Here is a 27302-nt window from a genome sequence, read left to right as displayed (position 1 = left end):
TCTTGAAAAAAATTAACATTTTCAATTTCTTTAGTTGAAGCAATTGTTTTTACGCTAATTCCTTTAAAAATGTAGAATGGAAAGCTAAATTTACTTTTTTGTGTTTCTGGTAACAAACTAGAGAGTTTCCACAGTATTTACAGGTTTTTGACCACATATCTCTAATGCAATTAATTTCCCATCTGCGTGCTGACATTCAAAACAATGGGTTGACACACTAAATCTATAACTACTCATGCTACCAGAAACCAGTGAATTAAGTTTATTTAGTGTTAAATGAATATGGAATGTTATACAGTACATGTAAAGACACTTTAGGATGAGTAAAGCAGAACTAATTGCACACAAGATTAAAGATTCACCTCAATAGTCAATATTATCAAATCATTACAGCTTCCATCTTCAGAGTGCAAGGTATGTCATGCAAAAAAAAAAAAAAACAGCTCAAAAAATCCCCAAACAGACAAAACCAGTGTTGTGGTACCACTTAAATCTATCATACCACAATATTTTACAAGACATTAGTGATCATTCATAGAGAATGAAGCATTTTAGCAATAACAAGTAAGTTTTAAACATACTTAACAGGTTTTGCATGAACACCAATTCCAGCATTACTACACCAAAGGAACAGGCAACATGCTGGGAAAAGTACCTAAAAATCATAAGCCTTTTTTTTCATAGCCAATATTACTTTCTGCAAGAGATAAGTTATGCAATCTTATTACTCAGATTACCCACATAACTGGGTAAGGTTCAATACATTTTTACATAGAGCATAATCACATAACCACCACATCAGCAAGACTTTTTCATTATCTTGACCAGTTACTACATTTAAAACCATGGTATGATAACATGGCCAGCAACCAAATTGTCTTCCAGGACACTGTGCTGTATGTAGAAATATAAAACAACTCAAATATACTCTTAACCACTTTAAACCCAAATGAAATCTAATTTGTATTTACATATTTTTGAAATATGTAGGCAAAAACTGTAGATGGAAGTGAAGTAGAATACACATGAAAGCTATGACAGGGCTGACCGAACAGATCAGCGCATTCAATGACCCTGAATGTGATTTGGCACAGGGGCGATACCTTTTGGCAGTCCTTTTCCACAGCAGTGGCCTTAGCAGAGTACCGCGGGCAGCCGTCACCATGGGAGAACTGCTGGGTCCCACTTCTGCACTGCTCATCCACGGGCCCTGAGCTGTGCCCCCATCAGCTGCACTCAGCCAGAAGCACTGCAGGTAAGCACGCTTCTAGGCAGGTGCTTCAACTGCAGCTTGAACATTAACATGGAAGAAACACGGGAGATGACAGGATGGTTTGGACATTTCCACCTCGCAATACTCACATCCTGAGGGCACCAACAAGGAGATGCATTTAGCAAAATAATCATAGGGAGAAGGCCAAGCTGCCTGCTCTCACATTAGGAATGAACCATTTAACTTCCTGGCTTAAATGGAAGCAAGAAGAACTCAAGACAGACCTCCTTGAGGTTAATTTGCCAGCTACATTCAAGGAAAATAATTTATTAAAACTAACTTGCAAGGTCTACTAGCCTTGAAGGGAGGATACAGCTCAACTATAGCTACAGTTAAATAAAAACTTCTAAAGATATTTTACAGAAATAAAAATACGAGACTCTAGTGAAGAGGTGGAAAAACACCCTAGCAATATTTTCATAGCCTATCATTCTCAGGAATGTATATTTCATAAATAAAACTACAGAACAAAAATTTGAACATTCAATCTAAAGTTGGCTATTTCTAAACTTCTTCAGATAAAATTTGTTTTCTCCCTCCCAAACAAATGATAAACCCTGAAAAAAATTGGCTTCTCAAACCTATTGTGCATGAGCAAACATGAACAAACCAACATTTGGAAAAAAAAACCATTTTGTACAAGGTTGCAGTTCTAAAACACTTATATTACAAAGCAATGTAAATAAATACCAAGCTAGTACAAAAGCTCTTATTTACAGTTTTACAAATGAAAACATTTTCAGTGTAAATGCAGTGTTTTAAAGAACACAATATTAGTAAAATGATTTCCTGTATAGAGCATTATAATTTCTGTTATATTTCAATGCAGTATTGTATAAAACCATTGTTTCAAGTTAATTTTTGTTTATAATTTAGTACAGGCAAACCGCAGTTTACGCCTGGAATGGTATCTGTTAAAGTGCTGAAAAAGAGGACAATTCTGAAATTTTAGAAAAACAAACTATACATTATTAAAGCTTTATCAAGTCAAAAATGGCAGATTTTATTCACATTTGCTACCTCACCACCTCTGGATAGAAGATTTTTTTTTCAACAACTCATTGCAGTTAACAGGATGGCAGCCATTGGTATCTTCGCATCCAAGTCTGATGGTTTCTCACACATAATTCATCTTAAGCTTCGGTGGTGGCTTCAGGTTTCACGATCTGGTAAGTAATCAAGTATTCTGGATATGCCTGAAAGAATGACATACACATTCTTTATTAAGTTTACATTTTCTGGATACATTCAGAATGTTTGCTATAGAGGAAAAAAAAAAACTTTATGTCAAAGAAAAAGATGTCAAATGGTAGAATGCCTCACGTGTTCAGGCAACAAAGAAAATTCACATTCAGCCACAGCTAGCGTTTAAGACAAAAGCTATTCCGAGCACATGGAATGTAAGGTGAAAACAAAACAACAAAAACCCCCACAAAAGACAACATACTACATTGCCTTAAAAAAAACAAAAAACAAAACAAAACAAAAAAAACCTCTGAAAATCCAAACCGAAAAACAACTTACCTGTTCCCCTCTGTAAATGACATATTCTGCCAATGCCAGTCCATTTACACTGGGTCGCCCAGTAACTGAGTGATGTCCAGGGGGAGAATGGGCCATTTTCATAGCACTGAACTGCAGGAAAGACTTGCCCAGCGTTACACGACAGAACAGCAACTGCCTGTGTTAAAAGGGGAAAAAGGATCGTGACTACAGAATGCTTGTACAGCATTAGAAAGAACATCTTTGGAATTTTAAACTGTTGCTTGAGAACCGTGGCACCTAATGGACACTTTAATTAGTCTTTTTAGTTTGCAAAATTCTGAAATTTCATTTGGAAGGACAAAAGTTATGGCACCTTTGGAAAAGTTCTTCTGTCTGAGAAAAGGGTTGGTACTAATGGCAAAAAAATACTTGCTGGAGACAGTATGCTTAACAAAGCACTCAAGATTTTTCACTAAGCTTTCCCTCCCCTCCCCTTTTCCATTTTAATTTTCTGTGGGTCCCCACTCCCAAATTATTCACACTAACGTCATAGTTCACCGATGCTCTAACATCAGATTTCCATCTAACAGCCTGACTAGACTGACATTCTCTAGACCTCAAGAAGATTCTTATTTTTATTTGAGAGTACCAGAAAATGGTAACAAGTATAAACTGAACACGGGCACAGACTCAAGGATTTAAGGGGATTTAAGAACATAGGCAGTGGCAGAGATTGCATAAATCTATGTCTGTATTTTAGTGTTCGAAGCAGCAGAGACATGGCAGAGATAAACTCGTCCAAAGTGCATTCTCCTCAATATAGCATCTGAGCATCACTGAGTTTTTCCTGTCTCTGTAACAGGCAATCAAGTGGAAAGCACACTGATCATATTACATTTTTCACACAAGCAGCTAGCAGATCCTTCCTGCTCTCTAAGTCTGATTTTTAAGGGCAAAGGTTTAGTTATATACACTGAAGATGGTTGAACGTTCTGTAATACAAATATCAAAGTTCTTTGATCATCTCCGCTAGGCTCAGTGCATAGCTAAAAAGGCCTGGTTACCAAGGAAATCTTTTCTCACAGATTCTGCTAACTTACACATTGTGTTGTAGACCAGCAAATCAAAATCAGATTCTTTTATGTAAAAGATCATAACTTACCTATGACAAACATAACAAGATCTGTCTTTGTGAATTGGACATCCAGTGCCACCTCCAATCCCATACACATATTGATTGCTTTTGGAAGAATTTTCAGCAAAATAAATCCCAGCTCCAAACATGCCACCTATATAAGCGTGTCTTTCATCAAAGCCTTTGTGAATGATTGCATTCACAAATGGGGAGCCTAAAAGAAGGGAAGCAAAATATTTAAAGTACAGCACATAAAAATTTGTAACAATTCTACTATCACCCAACTTTTTTGTATACCATTTCTGCACACACACAGAAGGAAATCAATCTCCAGAAATTGTGAGCTCCAATTTACACGAGCAGTTTGCTAAAGATTTTATGCAAGGGATAGGAGCTGAAAGGTGTCAGCTTATCATGTATTTATGAAGGATAGTATCTCAAACAACTCTTGCTACAAAAGAAGGCTCAGTGAATCTGGATTCCCTTCAGCATGGCTTCATATCATAGATTCTGGACTGCACCGCTACACAAATCCCTTTCTCTCCTTAACAGTAAGTGGCATTTAAAAAGAATTTAAAAAATACACTCCAAACAAAACTGTGCAGCAGCTGTCTAAATTCTTCTTCTGTTTGTATCTCCAGTGTTCTTTTTCACCATTGATTTACTTGCAACCAACGGTCATAAAATTTAGACTTCAAGAATAACCTATTAAAAAGTTAGACTCTGGATCTTGAGATGCAGGATATCCTTTAATTTAAAAAAAAGTATTTTTTTTTGTAAGATTTTATATCACAGTATGAATATGGGGGAATTTTTAGAGAAAAGCTGTTCTAAGAGAACATGGCATTTCAGTTACGTAAGGAGTTACAGTGAAAATAATCTCAAGCCTTTCTCTTTAAAGAAAGGTCATTCCATCAAGAGGCTGCTTCCTCTTATGCTGGTACAGACCACAGTCAAAAGACAGTATTTTGTTCTCTGTCAGTCTGGGCAAGCAATAATTGCTGTGTTACTGCAACTTCCAACAGTAACACTGTGTTGGGAACTAAGTAATTTTTTCACTGTAAGGATGCGCAGGGAATGTATTTAATTTCTCTATCAGGACAAACTGCATAACTGTACACAAGACATCTTTCAACTAGCTTTGATATGATAACTATAACCCTTATCTATTTATTCATTATTCCAGTAAAGGCTATTAAGAACTAAATCACCAATTAAACAAACAACCCCCAAAACTCATAGCAGAATAGTTTCACCCTTCCTCACTTTCATCAACCAACCAATAATACAGAGTTAATAACTTAATGAAGGATGAGGCATGTCCCTTAGCCTCCATTCATTACAGCTAAAATGTTTTCACTTAGAACTTCATAGTCTCCTTTGGGAGAGACATGGATGTGCAGGTTTCAGAAGAAGGATCCAGTGCATTATATGTAGCATCTTAATAAAATGTTTGAAAAAATCTAGTACATATATCCAACAGAAACCCTCCACTAAAGAGTACTGATGGTTAAATGAGTATCTAAGACACATTCCAACATCTCACCATGAAACAGCATTCTTTCATTAGCATGGTTATGATTCTCTTCAGAGACTTCTTTCCTCCTGTGAGTGTATCTTTCCCATAGCTTTTTGTTGCAGACTTTCTGAATCTGAAACAGTGAAAATATAAGTTTTATCCCCAAACTGAAAACCTGTGTTTATGTGACAGATTTTTAACATGCATTAGTTATATCACAATACTTTAAAATGCTTAAAGAATACTTAAAGAATATTTCTTTCCTTAAAACTCAACAAAACACTGGAATTCTCTAATTTATCCACACAAGTATTTATTTTCTGTAAGGTCCTTTTTTCTGTGAGGTCCTTTTATGTCAATTTTTTTTTTTTTTTTTAATGTTTATTGACCTGTAAGTAGTTTTTCCCCTATCACCCCATCCTTTCAATTTCCCTGGAGGATAATCTTTTCCCTGTGTATGTCTCAGGATGATGCATCTTTTATGGAATTCAACAAATAAATGCAGAACATTTTATGGACAAGGTAGGGATAATTTCAGCCAGAACACTGAGGGTGTAACCATTAGTAATGAGAACGTGACAGTTACCTTTAAAATGTTGTATCTATTGAAGACTCCCCCAGCATGTCCTCCATCTCTGTGCTCTCGGACAGTACTCTGCATCTGAAGATTGAGAAAGATTGTCTTTATTCTGTTTGGACTGCTGTTTCGTCATAACTGTCTTGTGTGATTACTATACTTTGGAAGGGAGTGACTTAAACATGTGCCTCAACAGGCAGGCAATTGGTAGCATAGAATTTGTGTTATATGCAAGAGATCTTCTATATTGTAGGGTTTTAAAAACATGACTAGCAATAATGTTACTAAGAAAAAAAATACCAATCTCACTTGAAGTATCCTTAATGAAAGTTTCTTACTATAGTTACAGACATTAATCACACTGAAATTGTCTAGCAATGCTCTTTTGGCCACATCTGTAGTAGAATGAACAAAAAATACTGAGAAGCTACAAAGAAAGGCATACCTCCTCTTCTACTGACTGAAACTCCTTATCTTCAGAGGAAAGATCTATGAGAAGAGTTCCGCTACTGGAGGTATTTAGAGTCAGGTATGGGTTAAGTCCTGTGAATACAATAAAGCATAACAGCGGTTTCAGAAACTGCTTTAAGACTGCCAGTTTGAAATGATCACCAGTAACAGAGTTTCAAGAGATCCATTTTCTGAAAACACATTTTACAGGATGAAGAGTTTTGCCGAAAACAAGGCAGCAAACGTTCCCAATGATTTACATTGCCTTCCATCAGCAACATATTTTTGAGGATGTCGAAGTGCCATCCCTTGACCTATTTCACTGGCTTCAAACAAACTTTTTCTGTATTCTCTTTCATAATCCCTCCCCATACATTACTATGAAAACATCATAAATGCCATCAAAACACAGCAACTGTGTTTGAATACAGAGTAAAATCGTTTTTTGTTTATCTGAGGATACTGATCATTCATTCCGTCCACAGGAGTGGACATTTCAGACACACCAACCCACGTGACTGTGCTTAGCTTGCTATTTCCAACATACATGACAGGGCAACTACACATAAGCCACTGCCTGCTTGAGAGTTCATTTCAACATTAGGCAGTGGAAAAGCATGCAACCTGTCCTTCTGCAGAGCCCCAGAATCTGCAACTGCTGATAATGGCATCATAACAAATAATCAGCCTGAAGTGCTTGCAACACAAACATACTTCAGTACATGAGCACAAGAGCAAGATACAGAAAATTAACAAAACCATGGACAGACGACAATGCCACTGCCTGGGATAGTCTGAACTATTAATGAAATGGATTCTATAACAGCAGTATTACATAATATCTTGAAACAAGTATATACCTTGCTGTCCAGAGATCAGTCTTTCAACTCCTTTAATGATTTTGTGCCTATGGCCATAAGCATTAATTCCGATCTCCTTCAATTCTTTATGTCCCATTTCAACCAACACGTCAAGCGTTATCTAGAATGGGAGATAATTTTTTGTACAACAGCATAAACAGAACAGCGCAGCTGCCAATCACAGCAGAAACACACATCACAGCTGCTGAGGCAAAAAGTGAGTAGGAAAATACACACAACTTAGGATATTATTCTTGTTCTTGGCTCTGACTCAACTGTTTTCTCCAAACTTTTGTCTGCAAGTAAGTATACTATGAAAGACTCAACCAAGCAACTGGTATCATTAGCAAGGATCATATTTCTGACTGATAAATAAACACAGAAATTACTAATCAGTATGCACTACTATTCACCACGTATACCACTGAAAGGAAACACAGCTATACTCTCAAACTGGTACAGACACTCTTGTTCACAGATTTTACTTATATGCATATAAATATTCATATATATAATACACATCTATATTAACATAGATAAAAAATTCCACAAATATAAACCTTTCCTTCATTCCACTGCAAGTTGGAAATGCTGACTTATTTTAAATATACCTAACTACACTATTCTAACCAGTCAGCACTTATTTCCTTGCTTTCTAGCAGAGTATCCGGAAATAAGTGTACGTACTCACCTGTTCTCTCTCAAATATGTCAATTAGATGTTCAAGGCCAAGGTTCCGCACAAACTGATTTATGCTGAAATCTACACCTGAGACTGGATAAAAAGAAAGACCTCTGAAGGAACATTCATGTATGTACTACATAACAGATTATACACAATCTTATACTGTCAGTGGCAGTGATGGCAGATAAGGAAATTCCTGGCCTTGTGGAAACAGGAAATAAATATCTGTGTGTCACTAACTAGTGTCAACAATCGGTCAACCCTAAGACTCCAACATCTATGCACGTGTGCACACACACACAAGTGATCTTTTTGTCTCTGAGAGATAAGCAACTACCTACCTAATAGAAATGGATGTTCAAACAGCAAATATTTTGAGAACTAACATATTATGGAAGCAACCTGTTCAGAGCATCTGGTTTAACCTTTTAGAAACTGGATAAAGTTAATTGTAAAACACTGCTTGGTATGGAGTCAAATTTCATTTGATTTCTCTTCTAAGACACAGTTCATCATTCTGAGTCTGTACAGAAGAAAGGGAATCTTTTAAAGATACTCTGGTAAGGAGAAAATCTTTTACTACAAGATTTTTAGACTTCTGTTCTTCAGTAATGACAGTGCAATGAATTGTGATGAATAGGGATACCGTGTATGTTTTAAGTTAAAGAAACTGTGTACATTCTGTGGGAAACTTCACACGTGTTCCATAATACAGAAGAAACTGTTACACGTTCCTAATTGAGAAAGTCTCACCTTCTTTTTTCTCCAGAACAGTAGCTCCCTCTGCACTGTTTGTACCAACAACTGATGGAAGTTCAGAAAAGCTACCAGACAAATTGTCAAGACTACTTGCAGCAGATAGACTGGATGGACTGGATGGAACAGATGACAGGGGATCAGCTGTAGAACTTGCTGTCTGAGATACACTTATAACCTGAGGTTTGTAGCAAGATGGTAAGGCAGAAGGAGGCATTGCTGCTGTCAATAATGCGCTGACATCATCTGCCTAAATAGCAGAAGACAATTCATTAAAACAGAGGAACATTTTTACAGAGTTGTTTATCCTAAACGCATCATCATTACTCCAGACTTATTCCTAAGTATACTGAAATACAAACAAATGCATACTGGAAAACCTATATACTTTACAACGCAATTCAACAAAGAACCTTTTATGCTAATAGCACAGATGATTCTGTAAAATGTTTATAAATACAAATAGTAATAAGACAAAGTTTTGACCTTGATATTTCCTAGAAGCTTATGAGACAGTTAAATAAAATTAAGTTTGTAGGAAAAACTACCAAAAGCTTCTAAATTAAAAAAAAAATAATAATCAGATTTTATGAAACAAAATTTACTCTGAGTAACTTTGGATTGTATTATAAAACTTAGAGGGAGAGATAAGCCATCAAAACCTTAACTGCCAGACTGTTTCCCAAATTTATGTTGCTAAGAAGTTTGCTTGCATTTGATTGCTACAATCTTTGTATTAGTTAAAATGTAAGTATTGAATTAAGAGTATTAATTTATAAGCACGAATTCTTTTGGTGCTTTTTTCCCCCCAGTCCATTTTGAAGTAAGCCTCGAGCAAGAAAATCAAGGCTTACAAATGCTCTGTTGACATTCCCCGTCAGACGCATACAAACAAGAAAGCCCGTAGCATTTTCAACTCTGCAGGAGTTGCTACATTAGTACTCTGTTAAAGAGTCGTTTAAGAGGAGCTGTCACAATCAGAAGGTAAGAACAGATTTCCCAAGAACCCCAGCACTTACAGTGACCAGGTCTAAAGGTGTTTGTCCTTCCTGGTTTTTCAGAGTAGGATCAGCCCCATGTGCCAGCAACAAGGCACAAAGCTGTGTCCTTCCTTTCTGGGCTGCTTCATGCAAAGGTGTGAAAGCCCATTTGTCTGTAGCGTTCACACACGCATTATACTTAATAAGTAAAGCTGCCACATCTACATGCTGGAAAAATAAAACCATCAGGTGTATTCCAGTGTACTACCAAATATTAACTCACAACTACTGCTGATAACTTCTCTGCAATTCTCATTCTGATTTGCCTTATAATGCATTTACTTTGCAGTTACTATAAAAGTAAGTTTTAAGATGAGATGTTTTCTTCTTGACCTATTGCATACTAGTAAAAGGCTAATATTCTCTTGTGGGGGGGGGGGGGAGGGGGGAGAAAAAAAAAAAAGACTACAACAGAATTCAAGTCCAGGAGAATTAAAGACTTGATCCAAGCACAAAAATTCTGAGCCACAAACAACTAGTATCTCAATACCAGGAGATTTTGTTGATAAAATCAAATTGGCACAGGTACGGAAATGGATTTTGTGGAGCACCTCTTGAGCTCCTGACTTTGCACATGTTTGTGTTCAGAAAACTGAGCTCTGTCAATTCATACCACTGTTTTACAAATTCATAGAAGTTCTTGCATATGTCAGTAAGCTTACTAGAATTGAATTGAATTACTACTTCTCATTTTTAATAAGATTGCATTACAACTCAACAGCAAAAGCTTTCTAGAGAGTATCGGCTCATAATGCTGTCACTGAAATGCATTGCATTTTTTTAAGTAATATAATATCCTTAAAGTCCAATATATTTACCCCATAAGATGCAGCATTATGCAGAGGGATTAAACCTCCTTTATCCTGAGCGTTCACATCTGCTCCATGCTGTAACAGGTACTCTGCAACTTCCAAATTGTTATAACCAGCTGGAAGAGCACAAAAGGACAGAATAAATATAGCATACCTTTAAAGACTACCTCAACAAGTAGCAGAGAATGATAATTCACTTAAATTACTTGGAAATTACTATGTCCCTTCCAGTGAAGACAATGCATTATCTGTTAGAGAAGACAGCCTCACCCTACTTAAGGCTAACTGATTTTAAACCTTCTGTCAATATATGCCCAATAAAAGACCCTCTTGGGCTAGACAGAACAGGAAATTGAAGTTAAACAGTTTAGAAGAGCGAAGGAACAGAAGACTAATAAACACAGAATACTAAATTAAGGACTTTAGCTTGAGGCTAACATCAAACTTACGAAGACATAGTAAATACAGCTACAACAACTTATTACTAACCCTAATCAGTTAAGTAGAACACTGACCTGCTAAATGTAGTGGTGTTGAATGCCGTCCTTGTGTGTCCCGACAGTTGACATTGTCAGGTGAACACAGCTTTTTAACTCGGGCTAAACAACCTTTCTTAGCAGCATCTAGTAGAGCTGCATCTCCTCTAAGTAGGTCTTGAATATCAGTATCACCATCTTTAACAAGGTCTAAAGGAGTATTTCCATCTCTGTTTTTCTTTGTGGGGTCAGCTCCATGCTGTACACACAAAAACAGGTGTTGAGTACACATGTACGTAGAATAAATATTGTGCATCTTAGGAATCTTTCACCTTACTAAGCAAATATTTTCACTCTTGACTCTTTCAGAGAGAGCCTTCCACTTACTATGAAAAAAAAAACAATACACTTGCCAATAGTTGTCCTCCTACAGAAATTGTTACTTCATTCATTTAGCAACCACATACCAATTTCTCCAAGAAGTACAATCACTTTTCAGGCTGAATAAGAAAGAAAAGAAAGTAACCTCTCTTAAACATATGTAATACCTGCAATAGGAGTTTGCAAATCTCATATTTTCCTTTTGCTGCAGCTTCATGCAAGGGAGTAAACTTCCACAAGTCAGCTACGTTGACAACTGCACCATGTTTAACAAGCAGCTCCGCAACCTCATAGTGACCATATGAGCAAGCGTTATGTAAAGGAACAAGTCCTCTGGAAAACAAATAATAAAAAGGTTATCTTAAAAAAAAGAAAAATAGAAACTCTTTTCACACACAGATATGAACCTAAAGCACAACATATTATGTTTAAACAGAATTGTTTAAACAATTAAATTGCAACAAAAGCCCTTTTAAGAAAATTACATTTTCCATAGTAGCCTAAAGCAGTAGAAATACCTGCTACCAATGTAGTATGAACACCATTAGCACTGAGTAGAACTAAAAATAGAATTAAAAAATTTTGACACTCGTCTCAAGTACTGCAAAATGTTTTTCTGGATATTCTGACAGTTTCATTGCAACAGAAGCGCCCATGAAAATAAATGACTGACTGAAGAAAGATGGGATGCATATCAGCTATCAAATAGCAAAAGCTCACAAACATAAGACGTTACAATAGCCATGAAAATATACAAGAAGTTTGATCATTTACCCCTTATCTTTTGCATGCACATCAGCTCCATGCTGAAGAAGATATTCAACAACAGACACCCTATTGTATCCAGCTGCAAAATGAAGTGGTGTAGACTGACGCCCTTCAATATCTCTGCAGTTCACACTTTGAACGGTACACAGTTTCTGTGAAACCCAACAGACAAAACATGCATCACAATATGTAGTGTAGAAACATTATATTTAGTCATAAAAAGGTGTTATATGTACCCAATTTTGAAAAATAATTTTTTCATTTTAAAAACTGATTTTTAAATAGAAATTTTACTTTTCATAGGTTGTATCCCCTGACAAAATAATTACCTTCTCTTCCCAATCTCACGTCTGTGACATACATACATTTTTAATGTAAGAACTGAATGCAAATTGAAGAGGTGGTGAACATCAAATGTTGTTATCTGTAAGTTTTGCACAATAGAAAGGCTTCAGCATGAATTGTAACATTGCATGAAGTAGTGAGAAAAGCCATTCATTTGCTTTTTTTTTTTTTTTGAGAAATAACAGTTTGGTGTGTAATCCCCACTTATTTTTAGGACAGGTTTAAGCTTACTTTTACAGTATCCACATCGCCAGCCTTCGCAGCCTCCAACAATTGTCTATCTGCATCTGAATTACCTAGAGGGATACCTTCTGCAAAATAAATGAGATTGTACGGCAGATAATTAACAGTTGAAATAATTTAGGATAGGAAATAATTTCTGTATTTCAAGAATTTAAAGGAAGTCAAGGATTTAATGGAAAAAGCTACTCAACTATAGATAGGTTTTGTATTTTTTTATTATATGCAGTTGTAGCTATTAGCTCAACAAGTGTTTAAAAAGTTGCCTACAGGAACAGGATTCCTACCAATTTTAAAGTACTGTGAAACCAATTAAACTTTCAGTTTCAGAATCAGACTACTCCGAAGAAATTTACACATGCAGTACCTAAACCTACTCATTAAAATCTACATAGCCTGTTCCCTCTGCTAACAAATGCACAGCAACCTTTTAAAATTCTTTTTAAACCCATTTTCCACTTACAAAACTGTACCCTCCCCTCCGTATATCAGGACTTTTACAAAACGGTTCCAGGTGGTTATACCATTAAAAATTCTGAGCAGCTCCAACAATCTGCATACCAATGCTAGAGATTTAACCATACCTATAAGCAGGACCTTTCCACGTGCATGTGATTATGGCATAAGAATTGAATAACTCAAGCCAGCTTTTACCTTCTGTAAGAAGTACCTTTTTCTTGTTTGTGCTCACTATTATTCCTTGACAGAACTCAAAATAGCAAGTAAAACTTGCTATCACATTACTTCCTACATACATCTTGAATAAATCAGTTGTACCTTGCAGTAGTTGTTGCACACTTTCATTCCCCATTTGTAAGGCTGTAAAGCCCTGCAGAGACACAATGGAAGGATCACATCCAGAACTCAACAACAACCTGCAAGTCTGGAGGTGACCACAATGTGCTGCTCTGTGAAGAGAAGTCTGGCCAAGGTTATCCAATGCATTAACCTAAAAATAAAACAGAATCTTTAGAATACATTCTTGAAAGGAATAATAACATCAAAACACTCTTAAAGCTGTTTTCATTGTTGACTGGGAGCATTTCACGAGTATTCTTCCTAATTTGATTAGAATAACATTCAGCATGTTTTCAAAGGTCACGACATTTCAAAAGATAAGATGAACAATAGCTGTTCATAAAGTTATAACTGCATTAACAGAGCAAGAATAGACTCCTTTTAGAATCATGGGAATAATCCCATGCGTGTGAACACGTGTGAACAAACAGATACAGCAGTTTTACCATATACAGAAGTAGTCCACAGTTTTCATTGTGCAGCAAGCATCTTCTGTGCCAGTGTGTAAACTCACTTTTATCTACATTGGCTTACTGTAGTCTTTCAGATTTAGGACTTTATCATAGTGTTTCAATCAAGGCAACCAACATTCAAAATTCTGTACCCAAAGGTTATCTGTACTCCCTGCTGTTCCATTAGTTTTGATTATCACTTTGTAAACTTTACAGCAGTCCACATCCAAAGGCTGCATCCAAGTTTCCATAACAACTTAAAGTACCAGTTTGGAGCATCCCAAGCCCACAATTACAGAGCATCTCCTTTCTACATTCTCTTTTTGTGGAAATTTGGGTCAAAACACTCTACTGATTTAACATTTTGCGTTCACTGTAATTTTTACTGCACACAATAGTCTACCTGTTTCACAGTTCAGACTAATCTCTTGTTCATGCACCTCCCATCTTTTTTTTTTTTTTTTAAACAGAGCATAATTCCTTCTTCTTGATGATACAGCAGGTAATAAGGTATTTTGTAAATTTTTAATTAATGTCATAAAGAACTATGTCTGCACATTTTATAAAACCAACCAAAGACCATGTCTGAAAGTCATAACTGTACTGCAGGATTGATAGTCTGTGTCTTAAGAGTATAAATCTGTAACTTCCAAAACAAACTTAGCCAAGAGTCTACTCTGCTCTCCATTTTCAAGACAAGAAAAGAAAACAGAAATTAAACAACAAGAAAAGTACAAATATTAGCTCATACCTTTGCTTCATGTTTCACAACTACTTCAACAACATCATTATGAGCTTTTTCTGATGCCACATGCAGAGGAGTCAAGAAGCTTTAAAGAAAAAAATGTAGTTTAGAAAGTATTTTGCAAAATCTTCTAAACAAACATTTAGGAGGATTCACTTGCAACCACTCACTCTTTTGTCTTTTCATTAATGTTAGCTCCTTTCCTCAGCAGCAATTCACATACTTGTTTTCTCTTAGGATAAGGAGATGCAGCAGCACAGTGCTGGAAAAAAAAAACCCACCATTAAAAACCATTAATAAACAGTTAGCAACACAAGGTTTTATTACTTATTAATAACTGGTTGTGTGCAAAGTCAGCATAAAAAGAAATACACAAAGAAGCCTATTAATTTAAGAAGTTCCAGATGAACTCTTGCGACTCATTCTAGTATTTTCCCAAACTCTCTCTCAAAAGATTTTAAGCTTTACAAAGTTAACACATGTAACTTGCTAATACTCAAAATTAGAGCATTCTACAGAAGATAACTTATACAACCTAAGTAAAAGAGGCAATTTGTATTAGTCTTAACATTATTCTTAAACAACTGTTTTTTTGTTTGTTTGTTTTTTGTTTTTTGTTTTTTTTTTTTAGTAATGCTAGACACTGGTCTGCATTATACAACTATGTTGTTTAACAATGCAACTGAGTCCTCAACTACTGCCTACTACATTCAGGTCAGTAACAGTACATGCAAATCAATTAAGAAATTCTGAAATATTACCAGTGCTGTCTCATGCGTTTGAGGATGCTTGAAGTTAACTGTTTCCAAAGAAAGATGCTTCTTTATACGAGCAACATCTGATTCTCTTGCAGCTTGTAGCAGTGAGTGACCTTTGAATTCATCTTTGAAGAGAAATACATACATACCAGAACATTACATCCCTTAACACTAGAAGGATCGAGACGATTCTTTCAGTCAGACGAAAATAATCATTTTATTTCCTGATAGGACACGTAAGGGGCTTCTCCCCCTGCAACAGTCATTGCTGTAAAAAATCTCCAGCTCAGACTTAAGCTTTTATACCACTTGACAGAACTTTCTAGCTAAGTCAAAACACAAGAATTCCACTTTGTTTCTAAAGCCAGAGACATCCAAGTTGATTGAACAAGATCTACTGCATCCACTAGGTTCTAGGTTCCACTCTTCACATATGTACTAGTCCATGAGTATCTCTACTTCTGACCACCCTTTGGAAAACTATTTCTACTTGCCACCACAAAGTCTAGTGTAGTATTTATTACTATTTATTTTCAACATAGCCCAGAGTTACTGTTTGACCACACAGGGACAACTTGAAAGCATTCTTCTCAACCTGTTAAGTATGCTGAACAAAATCAGCAGCTTTCATCAATTTTTTTGATCTTTTAGTGATTGTGGCATACTCGAAACAAACACAGTCAATGCTCAAGACAGTTATTTTTTTCTTTTCTTCCAACAAAGTACAATGGAATAAAAATAAATATTTCAGCAGTGTTGATGCAATGACTGGAGTAAATGGGGAAAACAAGGGAAAATATATTCAGGGAAGAAAGGTCACAGAAAACAGCCCTACCACATATAAAATTGACCTACCTTCAGAAACATTCTAGCAACTTTAAATCTTAAGTAGTGAAATAAAATGCCAAACATTGCAACGCTGCACAATTATGTGTAAAGTGTAAGCACTTCCCAAATTCAACTTCCACCAAATCACAGGGAACCTAAGCATACAGTCCAATCTAAAACTGCAGAATTGATCTCATTTTATACTCACATGCTAATCGTTCTTTTAATTGAGGCGTTGGAGCCAAATCAATGGTGCTTTTGTTGTGACAGTTCAACAGTGTTGGGTCAGCACCATAACTTAACAAAAGAGAGCATACTTCCACCCTGTTCTTTGAAGCTGCTTCATGCAGAGGAGTGAACTGCCACAGATCCATCGCATTCACACATGCTCCATGCTTGAAAAGGAAAGGAGTAAAAAAGATACAATATCAAAAGCAGATTTCTAGAAAAAGACTTGTCAATGCAGTAGACTGTTAAAATAAAAATCAAAGCTAGTATGGAAATGGTATCCAAGTCATTCTCCAGATTTCCACATTCAGTATTACAGAATATTTCAACACACTGCAGTTTTAAATCCTTTGGTATCTCAAAGTTACATTTACAGAAGCCAAAGGTAGGCTAGTCTTGTCAGGTTTTCTCCTCTGAGATTTAAACAGCCCATCTACAGGTCAAATCAGATAAAGAGTCTAATTCATCTACATCAAATCACTTCTGGACAAGCTCCTATTTCCTGTTGCTCTAGAAAAAGTCTACAGTGAACAGCTGCACTAACATCAATATACACTCTGTAAACACCCCCAAGTAATGACAGTCAGCATGTCCAGAAAGAAATAAGCAGTCAATCTTGATTCAAGACATTAAGTACAAAATTCCGCAAGTAATACTCTTGGGCTTTAACATCTATGTAATTCTTCTCCAGACACCTTCAGTTCTAACTGTAAGGAAGTCTGATTGGACATGCTCATTCCTACTGCTCCTGTTAACACTGCAGTGCTCACAGAAAATAATTCAATAATTACTGGAGCAAATACCCAGCAGGAAATACAATTGCAGCTTGGCAGTTAAGACAGGAGGAGTGGCTAGGTACGTTTTTTGTCTAGTACCAGAAGATTCACTTTACGACTGGCCCATGAAGTCAAAACAAGCAAAAAAACTTGTCTGTTCATAATTACTACAATATATTCTTCCTTCAATCATTTTTAACTTATTTTCTTCTAAACCCAAGATCGGCGGGGACTGAGATCACAAAGTAGAAAACCAGCTACTCTCTGAGCACCCAAGCAGCCCAAGTCAACTGACAGCACCCCCTCAGCTGTTTTAATGTTCACGATTTACTGTGACAGATGAGAACGGGTATAGTTCAGAAGTCCCTCTGTGGCACAGACTCTTGCAGAGCACATCTTGAAGCCCTCGGTTTAACATGTATCATACTTTATCTTCAAGATTAACACAATTCAGATAAGCCAATTCAGTTTACATTTAAAAAGTTCACATACTATCTCTGTGGGGTGCAGGCTATGATTCTGGGCCAGAATTTATGCTGTAATGTTCAATCCTTCAAGAAACTTATACTTTTCTATTCTTGGATTCATAATATTTTTTTATACTTTTGTTTGGCTTTTTTCTATGGGTGAGGGTGGAAGGCTTGAGAGCAGCAGTACTTACTTGATGGCATAAAACCATTTAGCTTCTAAGACAAGAGTTAATAACAGAAAGCACATTTATAAGAGGAAAGCTTCCTCACAAGCAGGAAATTCTGTAACTTCAACTTGATAACTAACATACAAGCACGCAGAATCTATTAACTTTTATGTTTTTAAAAAGAATGAAAAATTTGCAAATTCAATCAGTCTACTATTCTAAACTGTTCTTATTTGATATTATCAAATCTAATTTATTTTTTTCAAAGACTAACCTTCACTAGAAGCTCTGTTACTTCATAATGGCCATAGGAACAGGCATTGTGAAGTGGCACCAAATCTCTATACAGGAGAGAAGAGAGAAATTATCTTAGTATTCCCATTTAAATTTTACATCTAAAACATTGCTAATAATACTAAGCTGCATCTTAAACATTAAAAAAAACCAACAATATCTGAGTTGTTCAAATGAAAATGAGGGGAAATGAGAAGCTGGAGAAGAGCCCATATAAACTCATCAGCCTTTTTCCGAACAACAAACACATAAGTTAACAAGAAGATAAGAAATGAATTGCACTGTCTTAATGCAATTGAAGGGCTCCTCTAAGACTTGGAACCTTAATCAGAAAGAAGCAAGGCAATAACTGTCTAGAGTCACAGTCATTACTTCCTTTTCCACAAGAACACTGCTATAAAATTATCTTCTCCCTTGGATACCAGTGGAGTTTTACTGGTACTGTTTAAGTAACTGTACATTATTCCACAGTAACAGCAGAGCTAGTTCTAAAGCCCATTTCACATTCTACCAAGCTGAATACTCTTAGTAGCCAGTGAGCTCTTCAATAGTAAGGGAGAAATGACAAAAGTGAATTTCAACACTGAATGGACAAAGTTGCCTGATCAGACAACTATCTGCATAGCAGTGAAGGGATCACAGGATAAAAGGATGGATAAGAGTTTGCTTTCCATAATCCTTAACGTACATAGGCATACATATAGTGAAAAACATATTTTAAAAATATTTTATGCAACCATAAATGAGCTCAGCACATTCATATTTCACTACACGTTCTGAGATAACAACCGAATGCTTAAAAACGTAGTCCACAGATAACTCTAAAGAACAGATCTTCAATTTTTCCATCACTTTCCAAAAAAGTCTAGAAACTTAAAAGTAGGAATAAAATTAAGACTAGGCTATTACAATATTTACTGACTCTCCAGTGATTTACTGAAATATTTTCTTAAACAAAAATAAGTTGGCTAGTGATACCTGAAAGGCTACATGTTTTATGGTCAGTTCTGCTTGGATTCTTCTGCTTCACAATATTTAATACTATTTGCAGAGTATTTTTGTCAAGACAGAAAGATGCATTGTCTCAGCTCAGAACATCTTCACTGTTAAAATGGTGTTACTATTCCTCACATCAAACCTGAACATTTTCCATTTCTTCTGAACACAGGAAAAATGAACCTACCCCTTATCCTTAGCGTGCACATCAGCCCCATGTTGCAGTAACAGCTGTACTATTTTTACACGGTTATACCCAGCTGCTAGATGTAGAGGAGTAGACTGAAATGATAGAACATAGCAGTAATCAGTAACACAAAACCAGCATTTGGTTTTATTCTTTTTTTAGAAAACTTCCTAACAGTACTAATTACTGAAGTCCTAAAACACCTGTAATACCAAAAAAGCCCAGAGAGTTTGAATCCGATGCACAATAACTACGTTCATTGCTTACTGTCTACTTTTACAGACATAATTAACACAAATCCTGAATCTGCTTTATTTCTAATACGTTCTGGGATGAAGGACCTCTTGACAGATATTTTAGTTCTGCAATTCATTTCTGTGTTTTAGACTGCCATATCTCTAAGAACTTTGCCAGGACAAACAATGGTGCTTGCAAAAGGGAAACTAAGACGGCCAGTATGAGCAATGACTGCTAAACGATAAATAGCTTATGATAAATTACAAAGAGTTTAAAAAGGGTTTGTAAAGAAAAATACCTTCCTGCCATCACTCGCATGACAGTTAACATTCAATGGTGTAAGAAGAGACATCATCTTTTCTTCATTTCCACTCCTGTAAAATAAGAGACGAAATAGGCAGAATTCTTTTATTAAAATTGTTAGCAGCTTATGGCTTCATACTTTTCCTTGCTATAACATTCTGCATATCTGTACTAAAGTTATAGGTTTATTTATTTATTTCAGTACTAAAGGCAAAGAGGAAAAAAAAGTGTTTATGTAGTTATTTTTGTAGTTTTATTTACGGAAACAGCCAAAGCTACTAACCTAGATGGAATGTCGGTTCATGGATGTATATATTCATTAAACAGAACACCCCTATAGAGTTCTAAAAATGTAACTAAGTTCCAGATGTGTTCATAAAAACACATACCTGGCACTTTCTAAGAGCTCATCTTTCTTGTATTCACCTGGAAGATAAAAGAGAGTTTCTAAAGTTATTAAGTAAATATCAATATATTTAAGTTCATGAGTTGAGGCTTACAATTTATCCTCTTCCAAAGCTGCAGGGAGCTAAGTACTAAAAATGTGACACTATTTTCAAACCGTTTTAACAAAGTATTTATCCAGAATGCATCCTGTTAAAGACACAGTAAGGCCATACAGGGAATTTCTACTTAGAATTCTTAAACAGAAATAAGTTAAAGTAACTGGGGAAAAAAAAAAACTACACAAATACTGTATTACAGCCACTGGAATGTTATTAGTTAATGTAATCTAAAGATTATCACGTACCAGTCAGCACTGCTTTTGCAGATGGGTCTGCTAAATCCAAAGCTGTTCTTCCATCTGTGTTCCGGATGGTTGGTTCAGCACCATGCTGCAGCAATACTTCAAAATGCAGGAGCATTTCATGAGAAAACAATTTGACAAGACAAGGCTTGTGAGACAATGTAAGCATCAAGCATCAACATAAAGCCATTACTGTTCCCAACTTTCCCTTTCAACCTTTTGATGTCAAAATTCCTTAATGGCACCTGTGAACTAGTGAAACACATGAGGAAAAAAAAAAAACTGAACAGAAGTGGAACAATCACAAACCAGCAGGAGGCAATTTCAGTGAAAACCTGAGACTGACATATGCCCTAAAACCAGCAGCTTCCTCTTGATGAGTCCAGAGCACACTGCCTCAAAACCACAGGTGACTATTCCCTAAACGGTACACAGTGGTAGCAAGCCATGCATCTTCATAGACCTTGCACTGATACCAGTGCCAAATAGGCCATGTTATATATATATATAGTGCTCTCCAGATGTGCTCCTGAATAAAGTAAACTGGAGGAAGCGACACAATCAAAACACTAATTTCTCAACCTCTCCTTCTACCTCTTCCTCTCTCTTAGGAATTGTTAGTCAATACACACGACTATATTGATGTGCTCAACTTGTTAAAATGTACTTTATATCCTCAGCTCATTTAACATGGCTGCTATGAAAAGAGACAGAATTAACTCATTATTAAAAAGTTTTGTTATTTCTAGTGCACTATGAATAATAGCAGAAAGCAAAATAAGAGGCTAGGCTGAAGCAGAAGAGTATCTACATGTATCAGATCACTCTGAGGCACTTTTCCCTCAATGTCAATCATTATACTTGGGCAATTAACAAAAACAGATATAAAATTATATTTACTTTGTTTCTCAGAAAACTGGCAGGAATTTAAGTTTATCAGAGATTTTTAACCCTTACAGACACAGTTTCATAAAGTAAAAGTGGTCTTTAAAAGCTTATCAATTTTTTACAGTGAAAGAAAGCAAGTCACGGTAGAAGTGCAAGAAAATTACCAATGCAGACATCTGTTTTGCCCTTAATGGCTGCCTCATGAAGGGGAGTGTAATTCCAATTGTCCCGAGCATTAGGATCTGCACCGTGCCGCAGGAGGAGATTGACAACTTCAGCGTGACCAAAAGAGCAAGCATTGTGAAGTGGGATAAGGCCTCCATCATCTCGTGCGTGGACATTGGCACCACTCTGCAGTAAGTATTCGACTACATCCTTCCGACCAAAACCTGGAAGAGAAACAGCTTTGTCTCATGCGCTGGGGATGAAAGAAAGGTGCAGGGGAAGACAAATCCCCGTCCCTCATACCTATACTGAAACAACACATTTAAATGACAGCAACCACTCTAAATAAAAACCTCAGCTGGTGTTTCTTACTAAAGGAAGGTTATTTGCAAAAACACCCAAAATTACTGTATTAAGATCAGTAGAAAAGTAATATTCAAGATTACTAAAACAATGAATATCTTGGTAGGGCTCCCATGAATCAACAGTTTATTGAAAGCACAACAAAAGGGCAGACTACTGACAACAAATCCTCTTTTTCAGTCACTTCATGTGGCCATTAAAGCTAACACTATTTTGTATGACACTCTGCCGCCCCACAGCCCATCTGCAGAAGGACCAACAGATGAGCTCAGGGAGCAGGAGTGATGAGTGACTACAATCCAGTGCATGCACAGGTTGTATTTTAAGTCAAAATAATCAAATAATATAGCATAGTATGAAAATTATTTCACATCGCTTGTTTGTAAAAACAAGCAGCGTTACTCGCAGGTTAAAACAAGCAGTATGGCTACCTGCTCTCTAAGGGTTCATGAGCATAATGAGCACACTGTTTTCATCTTTGAAACTCTCTCTTAAGAAGATCCTTCGGAATGTAAAACATTTATCTGAGAGCATTTATGATGAGCATGCACAACTATAATTTAAAGATATCCACAAAGTCTACTTTCAGAGATTCCCTGCGTGACCATAAAAACTTGATCTGAAGCACAGAAATGCTCTTATACCTTCAGAGGCAATTTTACACTCATGTCATTTATGTTAGCAGACAACAAAAACGTGTGCCCATCTGTGGCTAGCAGTGCATCATAAGTAAAGTCATGGGTTCTTTAAAGCCAGTTCTATAGCTATTACTGTTTAACTTCAGCTGTATCCTGCACATTTATGTAATGGCACATACACCAGTATCTCAAACTACTGCCAACTATGTCCATGCTTTGTCTAGGACCTTTGTAAGAGGACACGGTGACTCAGGACTGCTGCTCCTGTACCTACACAGAGATGCACTAAGGGACACAGCCCACAAAATTCCTTCAGAGGCTTCATGAAGACCCATCTGAGTCTGAACCGCTGTTTCTTAATCTCACACCGGGCATACATATTTCAAAGAACCTCCTCTCCCTCCTATAAATTGGAGCGAGACATATGTGTACCAAGTACCTGCTGGGTAATGACCCCTTATGCTACAGGACTTGGCCTTCCTTTGAACACCTGAGTTGCAAACCATTTCCAGGGGAAATCGAGAATTGTGTGGGATGAAGCCTCCTCATGGGAGCTTTTCCCTCAGCCCGAATCACTGTGCGATTGCAAACAGCAGTACACTCAGAGCCAGCAGGTTTAATCTTTGTTACAACCCAACCTGTCTGGCCTCAGCAGGCAGCCAGGAGTCAAGGCAATCAGAACCTAAAATGTTGTTTATTCCTGACAACTGCACAGTGTTCCAGTGACAGAACCACAGAAGCACGAGATGTGCCAGCATTTTATTTACAACAGAACTTTTCAGTTTTAGTTTCATCACAGCTGAAGTTTCTCATACCACGTTCCTCGCTAAACCTGACTTCAGTGACTCCTTCTCCCAGACAGACAGTAAACAGAAGCCTGGAGCCCCACGAGGAAAGCAGAGAGACCTGAGGCTCTTCATCCTGGACAAGAGAAGACTCAGAGGAGATCTTATCAACACTTAGAATTATCTAAAGGGCAGGAGTTGAGTGGATGGGGGCTGGGCTGTTCCCAGCTGTGCCCAGTGACAAGGGGTAGTGGGGACAAACTGGAATACAAGAAGTTCCACATCAACATGAGGATAAACTTCCTTACTGTGAGGGTGACACAGCACTGCAACAGGCTGCCCAGATTGGTGGTGGACACTCCTTCCCTGCACATACTCAATACCTGCCTGGACAAACACATTTATTCAACCTTAGTTTGCTGGCACCTTTGAGAGAGCAATCTCTATAGAACTACATGTCAAAAATCAGCTCCTATAGAAGATTACCTAAAGAGCCAGGCTGTCTACATATTAAATCATATACAGCATATTTCTCATTCTTCCACTGAATTTTTCTTGCATCTTCAAAACTTCCAGAAATTCTGTTTCTAGTGTGAATGCATAGGCACAATTTGCTAAATTGCAGGATCTATTCAGATGAGACTTTTCACAAGTGCCTCAGTCCTGCAAACATATCAAAACTGCTGCTATTTGACGACAGACTGTTTGGTATCCGCTTTTGGTACCATAAAATGTTTTCCAGAAACTATTTTACTAGTTGTGTTAGAAAAGACTCTGATCCGACTTTCTGCCTCAGTTATGCATCTGGTGGATAAACGTCACTCATTCTTGCATAGAAGGCATTGCTGTCCATCAAAGCTTGCTGTGTGCTCACAGTTCTGAACATAGAAAACCAGTGTGAGCATCAATCCATACCAATACAGCTAATGAGCTGTGGCAAGCCTCACTATAGGTGTAAAGAATTCACTCTGTAGCCCTCCAGTCAGTATGTAGGTTCAATCAAACAGAATTCATACCCACAACTTCTCTCAGGGCAAAGCCAGCCCAGCTGGGAAATACCCCCTACTGGGGGGATAGCAACACCCTCAAACCACCCGCCGTTATGGCGGAGTGGAGAGAGAGGAACATCTGCATCAGACCAGTTTCTGGAACTTGACTTCAGCATGAAGCGTGCTGCAGGGGCTCCCCACAGCCTTGTGGGAGCATCCCTACCACAAGGCACCACGTACAGAAGCAGAAGCATTTCCTATGGGAGTATGTGGGCAGAGGAGGTGGCCAGGCTCTGTGCAATCACCTCTCTTATTTCCACTGGGTGCTCAAGAAACACAACCCTTGCTGGCACACACTGGGTAGTGGCTCCTCTCTGCTAGTAGTTCACTGCTGCAAGAATGGCTTCAATACTCTTCTATCCTAAAGCTTTTCTTTTTGGCTCTCAATTTTCCACCAGAAAACCAACTAAACACTATCACAGCCTGCAATAGTGCTGCAAACAGCAGAGCTACTCAGGACACACAGAAAAAAAAGAGCATTTGTGGCTTTGTTTTTTTCCATTACATTGATAGTTAAAGGAAAAAAAAAAAAAAAAGGAACCGAGTTCAAGGCCCAGAATATCCCTAAAAGAGAAAAAAGGCAACACAAAAACTATCTTCATTTTTCAGCACCACTTCTTGCACAAAACAAAGCCTTGCAAGTGAATGAAACTAGTCAGAGAAGTTTTGTAACATTTTTTCTAAGAACATGCACCTAGGCTAAACAAAGCAAGAATACAACAGACTTTTGCTTTTACTTCCTGGAATGTAATTCCTTCAGGCAACAGTGACAAAAGAAGCTGGTATTACTCAAACTGTGAATAACATGGAAAGAGCAAAACAAACAAAAACATTCTAAAGCCCAAAATCAAGGAGCTGCTTATGACCAACTTTCAAGTTGAACCTACTGCAGGCAGAGCCCTTTTTGCTGTCAGCCCATCCGAAGCAGCAGAAGCGCATTACATCAAAACGTTACACATGCATTTTACATCCTGCCTTAGTCAGAAGCTTTGCACATCCTACAGCCCTATGAGAAAGGCAGTTAAATTCTCTGTGTCAAGCTTGAAGGGGACACAAGCATGGATAAAAGCACTTACACGTGCTTTTGTCTTACGTTAGAGGCCTATTTAATGGAAAAAAAAGCTTTCAGTAAGTTAGAAGTTCCGGTTTTTAAAGCCAAGACAGATCAGCCCTGTCCAGAGAGGCAAACTAGGTCACTGCCCGTGGGGAACACCTCAGGCACAAAACAAAAACAAGCAATAAAAAACAACAACCAAAACTAACAAGCAACCAGCCCCAAAATCCAACCTAACAACCCACTTCTACAGAATGCTGTTAAACAGTCTCATTTATTTAGAAGTTCACAGTCTATGAGTGAACAGGCAGGGCTGGGCTTTATGAAAAAATAGCTGCAAAACTCTCTTCCTCTGGCAGGATGCTTTATGTCGTCCCCTGGGCTCTCCTGCTGATCGAGTTTCCCAAATCTGCGAATCACAGCTGTCCTGAAAAAGCAGCTCTCAGGAACTCAAATCCATTAAATCTACTGAATGTGAGAAAATGACATCTTAATTAGAAACCTTTTCCAAAATAATTCACTGGGGAAACAAACTTCTTTATTAGTTATGCTTACCGCCCAGCTAAAAGCTGCTGCCCCTCACACCCCGCCTGCCCCGCGGTCCTGCCACTAAGGCTGCAATCCAACCAGAGAAACAACACGAAAACAACAGCCACAATCGTGTCTTTGTCTGAAAAGGTGGTATACAGTCTTCCGGCCAGCCACCAGAGACAGCAGTTGTTCTGTGATGTCAGTTATTTGCCTAAGTGCCAAATTAACAAAGTCTATTTGTTAACGACACGAATGCAAAAAAACTTCGGAACTGTGCTGTCCGTCGGGCACCCTCCGTGGGCGAAAGGCTCAGCGAGCAGGCCTGCCTTGGGAACGGGAGCTCTATGGGGACACACAGCGCTGCCCAAGCCCACACGCCGCAGCACAGCCAGCACTTGGTGCCGCGGCTGGGCGACCGGCCGGGCCGTTTAGTTTACTCAAACGCAGGAGGCCGCTGGCCCCACCGAGCCCAGCAGCCGGACACCGGGGGTAGGGCCGCGCCCGGGCCGGCAGCGACCCGGGCCGAGGGCCGCCCCACCGCCCGGCCCGAACAGGCTCCGCGCCTCGGAGAGTCGGCGATGCGCGGCCCGGCCACCCTCGGCCCTTCCCCGGCGCCGCGGATGCGGCGGCGCGGTCACAGGCCGTACCTGCGGCAAAGTGCAGCGGGCTGGACTTCCTGCCCGCCGTGTCGCGGCTGTTCACGTTCTCGGGCCGCACCAGCCGCTTGACCCGCTCCACGTCCCCGTTCCTGCAGGCCTCGAACAGCTCCCGGGCCGGCTCCACCGCCGAGCCGCAGCCCGGCGCCTCAGCCAAGGCGGCCGCGCCGCCCGCGCACCGCCGCGCCGCCATGCCGGGTCGGACACCCCGGAGGCGGCCGAGCGGCCCTCGCTGCCCCGCTCACAGGCCGCGGCTCCCCGCGACGGCAGCTCCGGACGCGCGCCGCTGGGCAGGGCGCTGGGCCCGGCGCATCGCGGCGGAGGGATCCCGGAGGAACGGCCGCGCAACCGCAGCCAGCGGCGGCCTCGCTGCAGCCAGGAAGGG

General features: G+C 38.4%; 1 protein-coding gene across 1 annotated transcript; it reads right to left on the bottom strand.

Moving 5' to 3' along the window:
- Window positions 1–239: 239 nt before the first annotated feature.
- Window positions 240–27302, bottom strand: TNKS2 (tankyrase 2). The gene is made up of 27 exons (NM_204341.2): window positions 26909–27302; window positions 21841–22065; window positions 20792–20887; window positions 20430–20466; window positions 20036–20111; window positions 19501–19595; window positions 18298–18364; window positions 16591–16777; window positions 15558–15679; window positions 14967–15058; window positions 14803–14881; window positions 13579–13750; window positions 12793–12872; window positions 12223–12368; window positions 11616–11781; window positions 11107–11326; window positions 10598–10707; window positions 9759–9947; window positions 8737–8989; window positions 7991–8073; window positions 7300–7420; window positions 6435–6532; window positions 5999–6073; window positions 5440–5545; window positions 3921–4107; window positions 2798–2954; window positions 240–2469 (listed from the first exon to the last, which is right to left on the bottom strand). The coding sequence occupies exons 1-27, from the start codon at window positions 27108–27110 to the stop codon at window positions 2407–2409; spliced, it is 3504 nt and encodes a 1167-aa protein (NP_989672.2). The 5' UTR covers window positions 27111–27302; the 3' UTR covers window positions 240–2406.

Source organism: Gallus gallus, chromosome 6, assembly GCF_016699485.2.
Source record: "Gallus gallus isolate bGalGal1 chromosome 6, bGalGal1.mat.broiler.GRCg7b, whole genome shotgun sequence".
Lineage (NCBI taxonomy): Eukaryota > Metazoa > Chordata > Aves > Galliformes > Phasianidae > Gallus > Gallus gallus.
This window is presented reverse-complemented; position numbering and strand designations above follow the sequence as displayed.

Bases quoted from the DNA above. Each gene is read 5' to 3' on its own strand.
- TNKS2 (NM_204341.2), bottom strand. From the start codon at position 27,110: ATGGCGGCGCGGCGGTGCGCGGGCGGCGCGGCCGCCTTGGCTGAGGCG. The intron at 11,782-12,222 runs GTAAATGATCAA...TTTGTTTTCCAG, and splicing joins GTGCATGCAAAAGATAAGGG to AGGACTTGTTCCTTTACATA. The intron at 8,990-9,758 runs GTAAGTGCTGGG...TCTGCTATTTAG, and splicing joins CACCTTTAGACCTGGTCACT to GCAGATGATGTCAGCGCATT.